This window comes from Danio rerio, chromosome 12 (genome assembly GCF_052040795.2).
Source record: "Danio rerio strain M-AB ecotype USA chromosome 12, GRCz13ab, whole genome shotgun sequence".
Classification (NCBI taxonomy): Eukaryota; Metazoa; Chordata; class Actinopteri; order Cypriniformes; family Danionidae; genus Danio; species Danio rerio.
The window spans coordinates 40,130,001-40,143,462 of NC_141032.1; the positions used below are offsets into that span (position 1 = coordinate 40,130,001).

General features: G+C 34.9%; 1 protein-coding gene across 10 annotated transcripts in view; it reads right to left on the minus strand.

Moving 5' to 3' along the window:
• Nucleotides 1-13,462, minus strand: part of sdk2b (sidekick cell adhesion molecule 2b) — a 628,575-nt gene that overhangs the window by 154,170 nt on the left and 460,943 nt on the right. For all 10 annotated transcript variants that reach the window (XM_087276682.1, XM_087276677.1, XM_087276680.1 and 7 more), the window contains exon 3: nt 10,609-10,715. In XM_087276682.1, the coding sequence (XP_087132808.1) occupies nt 10,609-10,715 (107 nt within the window). The remainder of the gene's footprint in view (nt 1-10,608; nt 10,716-13,462) is intronic.

Sequence of the window (13,462 nt, forward strand, 5' to 3'; positions counted from 1 at the left end):
AAAGTAAATATAGTGAGTACATTTTCTATTACATGCCACCGTTTAGCATTAACATCTGTCACCATACTAAATCCCAACACCTCTACAAACACAAACAAGACTTTCATTTCTGGTACAAGTGCCTACAGCAGTGGATAAAACAGTTGCAGTGTTATTAGCGTTTGTCGCTCTGCCAGAGTCAAAGCAGAGAATGTTCCAGTCTTTTCTAGTGTCTTTCACCATCTGCTTGTGTTGGGCGGTGTTTGACAGACGTGCTCTGACACAGCGCCAGACGTCCTCGTGGTTGCAGTCGGACTGGGGATGATATGTGCCAGCTAGCTATCGGCCATGACAGTGACCAGAACTGACTCATCTGAACGGACATTCACCATGCGTTAAATCAGCATTCAGTCTTATTTACACCCCCATCTGATTCAGCAGAATAAACATTCTCGCAGTCAGTCTGAAGATGGAAAAGAGTAGCCAACTAAACTTCCTGGGGAAAAGTCAACTCATTTCTAGTGATGCTTTTTAGTGTGTTACCTTAAAAATACACTCAATTTTTTGTTTGGAAAGAGGCACAAGTCACCTAGGCTGAAAAATAATAAATAAATTATATAATCACTTAGTCATAATTTTAGTTTATTGTAGGGGTGTGATAAGATGCTTACTCCACGAGACGAATTACGAGATTGAGTTAAGCAATATGTTTTTCTGAACATTTTGGTATCGGTTTTGTTATATAATTTCATATCTTTAAATTGTTTAATCCATTCGTATGGTATTTTTTATTTTTTTGCCTTGTGCTATATAAAGGGCACATATTTATGTCTATCTGACTTATTTTTGGCTCAAACTATAACAAGATCAAAGAATTTATTGGTTTGAAATCGAGTGTCTAATGAATGTTAAACGTCAAACTAACTTTACCGCGGTTCAACTGCATGGTATGGAAACCTTATATATCTGCTATAGACATGTGGATGATCCTGTCCCATACAGCTGCCATTGCACGGCACAAAGATACTTTGAAAGGGCTTCTTCTTCCGTTACACATTTTTACCATTACTATTCGAGTGACATGTCTTGTATATATATATATATATATATATATATATATATATATATATATATATATATATATATATATATATATATATATATATATAGTTTTAGACAATAAAAGAACAATGTTTTAAATTCATAGAAGTTAAGAAATCAATCTTTGGTGGAATTAAACAGATTTTCACTTAAATTGTGCATTTTATAAAAATGTTTTCCCTTTTATTTTCCTCTTCCTCATGTCATTCTAACCTTGTAATATTATAACTTTCATAAATAACAAAAGCAGGTTTAATACAGAGGCAGAAAGAAACATGGGGTCAGAATGACATGATTGTTAATTCTTGATAAAACCTTCCTTTTAGGGTAACTTTTTATTTGTTAGCAAATAAAGTTAGAAACGGACACCGTGGGAAAGTATGGAACGATACACTGCACAGGAAAGATTTAAAAAATCAAAGGAAGCGTCTTTATTATCGAGTGCATTATTCATCAAAAAAGCTAATTAAGTAAAGCCACTTAAAAAAATAATACAATATCCAGCAAGGCAATGTCCTGCCTTTGATATCACAATGTCGTTTTCCTCAGCATTGGCTCCTGTACTTGATTGCACTCACTTCATCCTTCAAAAGAAACGGAAGGTAATTGGATGTCAATTATTACACAGGTGCTTGAAAGGGAAATGAGAAAAGCAAATAAGCTCTAAGTACTTCCATCTTGACCAGAAGTGAAGTACCTCCGTCCATTTCCTGATATGAAGGGTGATAATAAGAAGCGATGGACCGATACCACAGTCAGTCTGATTAATTGGACAACAGTCGGCCATTTTGAGATAATTAGCATTGCATGCTAACTGCGAGCACATGGTGACATTATATCTTCTATATATGAAAAATGGTCATTTTTGCTGATAACTGCAATATGATTCGCCAAAAATGACAAAATTGGTCTCTCTTGGTCTCTCTTGATTTGGAGAAACAAGAATGATGATGTGAAATGCTTTATTTTACAAAATTATTGACATTATTACGACACTTGATGTACATTAAAAAAATATTTTTTTTTTTCATAATATCATTTGACAAAGACTGATTTATTTGATCACGCTGAGATCATCAATACAAAATAATCCATATTTGGTTAAACTTCATGTCCGCCATTTTGATTTTCTTAAAAAAGCTTCTGCTTCGCTTTTTGTCACATTTTTCAACACATTTGATGGCAAAATCGGACACGTTGCAACTAAATTAGGTAACACTTTTAAAACAACTGTCCATTAGTTAATGTATTTAGTAACATGTTAACAAACAATTAGTACATTTATTACGGTATGTAATCATATTTGCTGAAGTTAATTATTGTAATTTAAGTAAAAAATATGTTAGTTCATGTTAACTCAGAATGAATGAATTAATGTTAACAAGCGCAACTAGATTTTAGTAATGCATTAGTTAATGTTAAACTCATTCATTCATTTTCTTGTCGGCTTAGTCCCTTTATTAATCCGGGGTCACCACAGCGGAATGAACCGCCAACTTATGCTGTTTTTTGCGGTAAGTTTTTTATGCAGCGGATACACTTCCAGCCGCAACTCATCTCTGGGAAAATAATGTTAAACTATGATTTATAAATGCTTTACAAGATTATTCATACACTGTAAAACCTAAAAAGTTAAAGAGGTGGTCCAGAATGTAATTTAAGGCTTAGTTGTGTTTATAAGAAAGGAAATCACGTTTCTTTTTTTCATGAATCACACTTTGATTATATACAGCTACTCAGCTAACATGAAAATGACTGGCATATGTCCTAGTTCCTCTGAAAGGCCCGCCCTCAAGTGACTCTGATTGGTTATCTATCATAATGTGCTGTGATTCGCGAATCAGCTCCATGTCACGCCCGCACAAGCATGCTCTTTTTGTGTAAACAGTCAGTCAACCTCATGCCCGCTCTCTAAAAGAAAATCTGACTAGTGTGGGGTGCGGCTCCTTTAAGAGAGATTGCCATTTTGTGCGTGTATGTGTGTGTGTGATTGTCTATGTGTATGTGTGTGTGAACTGTCTGTAGACGTGTAGACAAGTAATTTTCTGTAATATATAGTGACACTGTAGACAGAAGAATAAAGCACAAGATGTGTGATGCAACCTGTGTGAGCCTTGATTGATTTTTCTGCTGCTACATGAGTTAGACGAGCTCTCCTGTATTTTTTTAACTTAGCGCGTTACACGACGTCTTTTACATATATTCGGATCATGCATGTGTAAGTAATATGAATCGTTCACAAATCTTTTGCGAGTTCATTATCTGAGATGTAAAATGCATGGAAAAGCTACCTATAGAGTGTGTGTGTGTGTGTGTTTACAGCGGTTTGATTTATAAATAAAAAATTGTAGCTAAATCGTTGGCGGTGCCAAACAGCATTTTCCATTGTTTACATCTTTGCTACAACATACAGTTAAGGCTAGACACTGTACATGTCATGATCAATTTTAACAAATAAAAGCTCACAGGCTACAGCTTCAGCTTGTTGGAGCTGCTCCTTCTTTGAGGAGATTTTAACCGAATCCAGCACTGGGAGAGATTTTGGAAGCTGTATTTTGTCAAATCATGCTTGCTATGTATTTTATAATTCTCTGGAACATAATTAATATTGAACTTTAAGCACTTCTGTCTTTGTGTCGTGGCCTTTGGAAGCCCAAATACAGAAACAGAAGAAGCTCTGTGGAATTAGCAGCGTTGGGACGCTATTTTAGCTCTATCTCTGCTGTAACCTTACAGCGCCTCTGGCCACGCCCCTTGGTTATACATTGTGTGTGCGCGGTAAAAGAACGTTTGTGATCTCACAGGCCCGGAAGTATTTTTTTTGTCCCCAAAATTCAGACATTGTAGGCTTTGCTATGCTAACTCTATAAAAACCAAGGTCTCCCTTTGCATTGAACTTTGAGCGTCTTACATTCAGAGGTGATGTTTATGTTCACACAGCTACATTACACATCAACTAAAGTTTAAAACATGATATCGTAGTGGACCACCCCTTTAAGGTAACTCAAACCGTTTAAGGAAACCAATTGCAACAAACCATTTAAGTTCAAAAACTAATCCTAATGAGTACTGTAAATTTAATTTATTTGAGTAAACAAAGTATTTTTAGCACAGTAAAACTGCAGAGAACTTAAACCAATTGAGTACTGTAAAAGCCAATTAGTTAAGTCAACTCAAACCGTTTGAGGAAACTGATTGCAACAAACCACTTGATTAAAAAAATAAACAAATCTATATGAGTACTGTGAACTTACTCTATTTAAGTTGAAGTAATGAGGTATTTAATTGAACTCATTGACTTTAACACTAAGTTCAAAACTTTTTTCAAATGAGTAGAATTAACTTTCTGTAAATTTTGAGTTCACAAAACTCAATTTCATTTGATAAAGTTGACTGTTAGTTTTTACAGTGTGCTCAGTTAATGTTAGTAAATACATTATCAAACATTAACTAATGGACCATTATTCTAAAGTTTTATCCTAAATTGTATGACATTATAACATCACATCGATTTAGTAACAGTTTATTAATAGCGATTGTATTTAAGATACTAGAGTTTTTAACTATTGGACTAAAATCTTTTTCAAACGACTTTATTTTTTCTCATTGGTCTGATGTGAAAGCAACTGTTTTGCATTTTGTTGTGTTTTTTAACCCATTTTATGCCAAGATCAAACACGTTGCAACTAAATTGGGTAACACTGATAATAGTCCAATTAGTTAATGTATTAATAGCATGTTAACAAACAGTTTGGAAACAGTGAAACCTATTGGTTAAAAGGGATAAACAGTTAAATCTTTTTACTAGCCATTGTATTTATGATCCTTTTTAAACTCATTGACTAAAATCTTCTTAAAATGACTTTAATTCCTCTCATTGGTCTAATGTTTAATTATTCTGCTTATGTAGTAAGCGCTGCTCGTAGTTTATCTACTGTATTATGTATTAATTAATTCATTAATGTATTTATTAAATTTAATTTTGTACACTTTTATTAGAACAAATAAAAAATTAGCCACAGTAGATTTATTTAACTAAATAAAGTTGAATTAAAAAAATATTTACAATAATTATTTTTAAATAACACTTTAATTATTATTATTATTTTTATTATTATTATTATTATTATTATTATTATTATTATTATTATTATTATTATATTATCATTAATTAATTATAATGCTTAATTATTATTTTTATAATAGTAATAATAATAACTATTATTATTAAATTAAATTATTATAATATTAATTTTAAATTTATTTATTTATTTATTTATTTATGTGTTTGTACAATACCTATTATAATAAATAAACCAGTTGTAACAGTTGATTTCCCTAACTAAATAAAAAAATAATTTAAATAATAATAATAATAACAACAACAACAACAACAACAACAACAACAACAACAACAACAACAACAACAACAATTATTATTATTTACTATTATTATTATAAATGAAGCAATCAATTATTTAATGTATTAATTAATTAATAAATGGGTAAAACAAAATATATCAAATAATTATTTTTAAATCCCACTTTAAATTATTTATATTATATTATATTATATTATATTATATTATATTATATTATATTATATTATATTATATTTATTATATTATATTATATTATATTATATTATATTATATTATATTATATTATATTATATTATATTATATTATATTATATTATATTATATTATGTATCCGAATCAGCAAACAGGAAGTCACCAAGAAGCATATTGATTAAAGACAGGTAACTGCTTTTGACTCTCACAAAGAAAATCAAACTTTAATAACGACCAGAAACATTCGGCGAGAGGTCAGTGGGCAGTGAAACTTGAATTTGGCTTGAAACACCAGAGGCTCGGCACTCGGTTCAATCGCAGCAGCTGTTCCTCGTGCTAAACAGATTATAAAATGCAGGAATGAATTAAATTCGGAGAGAGCGAAGTGATTGGTCGGCACAACCTCATCAATCTAATGAGGAAGTTTGAGTGGACCAGCTGTGCCATTGGAGAGGAGGTTTTAATGAAACAGAGGTACAGCACCTCACCAACAGCTGCTGGCCCTCTGAACACACACACACTTACACTGCCTAGTAGTGGTGTGTGATACTAAAAATAAATAAATTATTATTTGGTGGCACAATGGCTCAGTGGTTAGCAGTGTTGCCTCGCAGAAGAAGGCTTACTGGTTCGAGTCCCGCTGGGCCAGTTGGCATTTCTATGTGGAGTTTGCATGTTCTCCCCATGTTGGCGTGGGTTTCCTCTGGGTGCTCCGGTTTCCCATACAGTCCAAAGACATGCGCTACAGATGAGTTGAATTAACTAAATTGGCCGTTGTGTATTAATGTGTGTGTGTGTGTGGGGGGGGGGTGTTTCCCTGTACTAGGTTGCAGCTGGAAGGTCGTTCAATGCATAAAACATATGCAATAGTTGGTGGTTCATTCTGCCGTGGCGACCTCTGAAATAGAGACTAAGCCGAATAAAAATGAATGAGTAAATAAATGAACAAAATATTTTTTGCAATGATAATTAAAGGATATTGTGTCTTGTGCTTGTGCTCTTTAAGTTGCTGCCTTAAAGTGATAGTTCACCCAAAAATTAAAACAACTTCATTAGTTTTAAGTCGTTCTAGGTATTAAATCAAATCAAATCACTTTTATTGACACATAGCAGCAGGTGTGCTATGATAAGTGTAAAGCTTAGGTGCTGGCTCCAGACAGTGCAAAATACAGACAGTGCGAAATACAACAACATACAACAATATACTTCCAAAAAAGCAGGACAATGTAAAATTGGCAAAATGAAAAATGTTAGAAACCTGTAACCACTGACTTACATGGTAGGCAAAGCAAATACTATGAAAGTCAATGGTTACAGGTTTCATTTTACATTTACATTTACATTTAGTCATTTAGCAGACGCTTTTATCCAAAGCGACTTACAAATGACGACAAGGAAGCAATTTACACAACCAAGAGCAACAATGAATAAGTGCTATAAGCAAGTTTCAGGTCTGTAAAGTCGAAGAAGGGAAGTATTAGTAGTATTAGTATTTTTTATTTATTTATTTTTTTTTGTGTAACAGTTAGTGTGATATTCAGTGAGGCAATTACAGATTAGGAAGTGTAGTGGAGACTAAATAGTTGAGTTTTTAGTCGTTTCTTGAAAGTAGCGAGTGACTCTGCTGTTCTGATGCAGTTAGGGAGTTCATTCCACCAACTGGGCAGATTGAGCGTGAGCGTTCGCGAAAGTGATTTCTTCCCCCTTTGGGATGGAACCACGAGGCGACGTTCATTCACAGAACGCAAGTTTCTGGAGGGCACATAGATCTGCAGAAGCGAGAGCAGATAAGAAGGAGCAAGGCCAGAAGTCACTTTGTAGGCAAACATCAGAGCTTTGAATTTGATGCGAGCAGCAACTGGCAGCCAGTGCAAACGGAGTAGCAGCGGAGTGACATGTGCTCGTTTAGGTTCATTGAAGACCACTCGTGCTGCTGCATTCTGGAGCAGCTGAAGAGGTTTGATAGAGTTAGCTGGAAGCCCAGCTAGTAGAGAGTTACAGTAATCCAGTTTGGAGAGAACAAGAGCTTGAACAAGGAGTTGAGCTGCTTGTTTAGATAAGAAGGGTCGGATCTTTCTGATGTTATAGAGTGTGAATCTGCACGATCGAGCAGTTCTAGAGATGTGGTCAGAGAAGTTTAGTTGGTCATCAATCGTTACTCCAAGGCTTTTCACCATTTTGGATGCAGTAATGGTTGCCCCGTCCATCTGGATTGAAAAGTTATGGTGTAGAGTCGAGTTGGCAGAAACTACAAGCATTTCTGTTTTTGCGAGGTTCAACTGAAGATGATGATCTTTCATCCAGTGTGAAATATCCAACAGGCAGGCTGAGATGCGAGCTGGAACCGAGGGATCATCAGGATGAAAAGAGAGGTATAGCTGGGTATCATCAGCATAGCAGTGGTAGGAGAATCCATGTCTCTGGATGACTGGTCCTAGAGATGATGTGTAGATGGAGAAGAGAAGTGGCCCAAGAACAGAGCCTTGAGGTACCCCAGTGTTTAGATGCTGTAGGTTGGACACCTCACCCCTCCAAGACACCCTGAATGATCTGTCAGTGAGGTAAGATCTGAACCATTGTATAACAGTGCCCGCAACGCCCAGTGACTCGAGCGTAGATAGCAGGATCTGGTGGTTGACAGTGTCAAAAGCAGCTGACAAGTCCAGCAAAATGAGGACTGATGATTTAGAGTCTGCTTTAGCAGTCTGAGATCCTCCACGACCGAGAGCAGGGCAGTCTCAGTTGAGTGGCCTTTCTTAAAGCCGGATTGCTTGTTGTCCAAGAGATTGTTTTGAGTAAGAAAGTCCAGGACTTGTTTGAACACTACTTTCTCCAGAATCTTGGCCATGAATGGAAGCAGGGATACTGGTCTGTAGTTTTCAAGTAGCGTATGGTCCAGGTTGGGTTTCTTTAGCAGTGGGGTTACCCTAGCCTGCTTAAATGAAGTGGGGAATAAACCAGAGTCAAGAGATGTGTTAATTATGTGAGTCAGTGTTGGTATGACTGCAGGAGAGATGGCTTGCAAGAGATGAGAGGGAATGGGATCGAGTGGACAGGTGGTTGCATGGCTAGATAGCACCAGTTTGGACACCTCAGACTCAGAGAGCTGAGAAAAAGAGGTGAGTGTGTGTGGTGTTGGTGGTGTACCTTGCGTGTTTGTTGTAGGTGCAGCAAAATGTTTCCAACATTTATAAAAAATATTGATCAAGTGAAGGTTATATCAAGGTATATATCAATATATTGTATACAACAATGGTCTCAAACTCAGTTCCTGGAGGGCCACAGCTCTGCACAGTTTATCTCCAACCACCTCCATTTCACACCTGCTTAATAGTCTCTAGTAGTCTTGAACACCGTGATTAGTTGGATCAGCTGTGTTTGATCAGGGTTAGAGGAAAACTGTGCAGAGCTGGCACAATCCAGGAATTGAGTTTGAGACCTTTGGTATTAAAGATATATACAAAGTATTTATCAAGCATATACAGTTGAAGTCAGAATTATTAGCCCCCTTTGATTTTTTTTTTTTTTTTTTTATATTTTCCAAATTATGTTTAACAGAGCAAGGACCATTTCACAGTGTGTATAATATTATTTTATCTATTTTATTATTTTATTTGTTTTATCCCAGCTAGAATAAAATAAGTTATAAATTTTTTACATTTTCAGAACAAAATTTTTATCCCCTTTAAACTATATTTTTAATAGTCTACAGAACAAACCATCATTATACAATAACTTGCCTAATTACCCTAACCTGCCAAGTTAAGCTAATTAACCTACTTAAGCCTATAATTGTCACTTTAAGCTGTATAGAAGAGTCTTGAAAAATATCTAGTAAAATATTATTTACTGTCATCATGACAAAGATAAAAAAATCAGTTATTAGAGATGAGTTAATAAAACTATTATGTTTGTAAATGTGTTGAAAAAAACCTGCTCTCTGTTAAACTGAAATAAATAAACAGAATAAACAGGGAAAAAAATAAACAGTGGGTCAAATAATTCAGGGGGGCTAATAATTCTGACTCCAAATGTATATCAATATATACAAGTGAGGGTTGAGTAAATGACAACAGAATTATCAGTTTTGGGTGAACTGTCTCTTTAATGATTGATTCACTGAATGATTTATTCAAGTGACCCATTTAAAACTGCTGATTCATTTATCTCTCGAACAGGATCTTATTTGTAATACCTAAAGACTTCACACTCATAAATGACTTGCAATCATGCGAATCACTTTAAAATGTGAGTATTAACTTTTTGTTTGTTGAAGTTTTGTATAAAATAATCAGTTTGTGATTGTGATCGCAGGCTGATATTGTAGAAAACAACACTGTTGCTTCTGTGATTTTGCTTAAATTAATAGTACACCCAAAAATGAAATTATTGTTATCACTTATTAAATGAAGTGATTGTTATCACTTGTTAAACACACACCAAAAAAAACTATATATATATATATATATATATATATATATATATATATTTTTTTTTTTTTTTTTTTTTTTTAAAGCCGGAGACTTGTAACCATTGACTTCCATAGTATTTGTTTTTTCCTATTATGGAAGTCAGTGTTTACACGTTTTTCAGCTTCTTCACAATATCTTGTTGTGTGTTCATCAGGAAAAACAAAACTCATAAAGGTTTAGAACCACCTGAGGGTGAGTAAATAGTAAATAAGTGTTAATTTTTTGGGGGTGAAATACCCCTTTAACAATACCAAATCTTATAAATACATATACAAGAATATAGTTTGCTTGAATTATAGATGCATTTTAAAATCTAATGGGCTTCATGATACTTTTTTTATTCACACTGAGTAAAGTGATAATAGCTAGCAAATTACAGAAAATCACTTTAAATAATACCAAAACAAATAGATATTGCATGTTCTATGTCTACATATTCTAGTAATAATCACACACAAATCAAAGTGCTCGAAAGTTACTCACATGCCACTTGTACTTCAGTTCTCCTCTGTAACAGAGCTCCAACTCGGTTCCTCACAATGCACCTGTAGAAGCCAGCATGCGATCGGTCCAGAGATGGAATCAAATACCTGCGAGAAATAAAACATGGCAGGGTTTATTCCCCAAATTGACAATAATGATTAAGCATTACGTAACACCCAGCTGTTAAACTGCCTTTCATGAGTGAATCAGAACATTTTTTTAATGTATTTTATATGACAAAATGACTCTTGTTCTGTCACAGCTGTCCTCCACAAACTAAACTTTTAATGCACTGTAATAAATATCCATAAACTAGCAGCTTTTCCTATTTTGTGATTTCTGTTAATTTTTCCACATTTATTTTTGCTTTTGAATTGCATTATGGTATCTTGAACTTTCTTACAGCAACTTTTAAATGTTTAAAAGTTTGAAAAGTGACTTTTATTAACATTTTTAATAGTTTAAAGTGATATATTGTCTGGTTTGCTGTTGTATATTACAGTACAAACACCGTGTAATGAACTGCCAGTACATTTTTACAGTTATTTTAGACTTATTTCATTCATTCATTCATTCTCTTTTAGGCTTAGTCACTTTATTTATCTGGGGTTGCCACAGCAGAATGAACCGCCAACTTATCCAGCACATGTTTTACGCAGCGGATCCCCTTCCAGCTGCAACCCATCTCTGGGAAACATCCTACACACTCATTCACACTCATACACTACAGACAATTTAGTCTACCCAATTCACCTGTACCGCATGTCTTTGGACTGTGGGGGAAACCGGAGCACCCGGAGGAAACCCACGTGAACGCAGAGAGAACATGCAAACCCCACACAGAAACGACAACTGACTCAGTCGAGGCTCGAACCAGCAACCTTCTTACTGTGAGGCGACAGCACTACCTGCTGCACCACTGCGCCGCCCAGACTTATTTCTTTATATATTATTTCTTATACAGTACATTACATTATTTCAAACTACTAAAATGTAAATAAAAGTCACGTAGTTAAATTGTAGAGTTTAATTTTCAACATCAAAAGTTTCGAGTTTCAGAGCGAAATATTCAGATTGATCTTATGAACTCCCCCTGATCCAGGAATTGCTGTTTTAGTTGGTTTGACCAAAGTCATCAGATTAAAAAAGCTATCCAATATGGAATATTGAAAGCTAAAACATATTCTTTGTCTATGGAAAAAGGCATCAAAACCACTGTTTAAACCCTGACTTTCAGAATTCTCTAGCACTTTACAATTAGAGAGACTTAGACACAATCTTTTAGATAGCGTTACAGGCTTCGAAGACACAGTATGAAGTTTTGTTTTTTTTTTAATTATCTGTCAAATGTCAAGGACAACGGTTTAAGGATATGACCCTGTCATTGTATTGCCTGTGCCCACTGGCCAAGAAATAAGTGTGTAACATTATTAACCTATGTATAAAACTGGATAAACTGATGTAAAAATTGTTTTAAAATCTTTTTTTCTGTCTTCTGTCTTTATAGTTGTTGTTGTTTTTTTGTACTGCTCTGTGATGCTTTAAGTCAAAATAAAAATATTATATTAAAAAAAGCTGACAGAGCAGAGATCACCCCACAATCACTTGTGAATCACAAAATGCAGAAACTGTAATCTTTAACAAAGAAAAACAGTCCAGGTTTCCTTTTCACTTCAGTGTGTGCTCTTATCATGGAAGGAAGTGCTTCTCCTGAGAGACTAAAACATATAACTTTCTTTTTCTTTCATTGTCATGACCTTGAATTCTTTCGATTCCCAGCATGTATATGTGCCTGTATTAGCATCTTTCCCACAATAGGTGGCGCTCAAACATACACAATGACTAAAGCAAGGCATTGTGAGGCCTTTGAGTGAGTAAACAGCACACGATTAAACCATCTCCCAATAGTTTCATATTCCTCTGCCCGAGTCCCTCATTATTTACATTGCAGCCAATATGGCAGAAAACCAGCTATGACCAGAGAACCGTTAATTACTTGCTTCTGTTGTTCATTTGTGAAAGACTGAATCACATGAATTAACAGCCGTGGGGGAAAACAAAACCAAAAAACACTCATATTAGATTATAGCACTTCATCACTGACAAGAGCAATGAATTCCTGCCGGTTTTGAAGGATATCTTCAAAAGACGTATTCAAGTGAGCAAGTCGTGGATTTTTATGACTCTCTTTTGCTGCATTTTAAGCTTGGTGAAAAAATAATAATAAAAAGTTTTATTTTATGAAATAAATGTGGGTGATTCTATGCTTTCAAAGTATTCATGTGCATATCAGTGGACCAGAATGGCAAGGCTATTGAATATACTGTATATTCTGGCTGGATATCATTACGTCGCTTCATTCAGCTCTTATCAAATGAAAGAAAAGAAACACTTCAAGGAGGAGACTAAAAGGTGTGCTTTACAGGTAAGTTTAATACTTTGACCTACGCATTGACTGTAAAAAATAATAATAATAAAAAGATTTTCTTGCTCAGTATTTTGTCCTTTTACATTTTCTTGATAAAGAAAATTACTTGAAAAGCAGGGTTTTCTTTCTGAAAGGATTCTTAATGCGACGGGTGGCTCAGTGGTTAGCACTGTCCTCCCACAGTACAAGGTCGCTGACTCAATCCCTGGCCCAGTTGGCATTTCTATGTGGAGTTTGCATGTTCTCCTTGTATTCGTGTGGGTTTTGTCGGGTGCTCCCCCACAGTCCAAAGACAAGTGCTATAGGTGAATTGCATAAGTGTGGTATAATTATAAACTAATTTCGAGAAGAGCACGTGCTTATGATCAACATGTGTGGCACCTCATTAGCTCCGTAATCTGCCCTATTAGATGACTACGGAAGAAT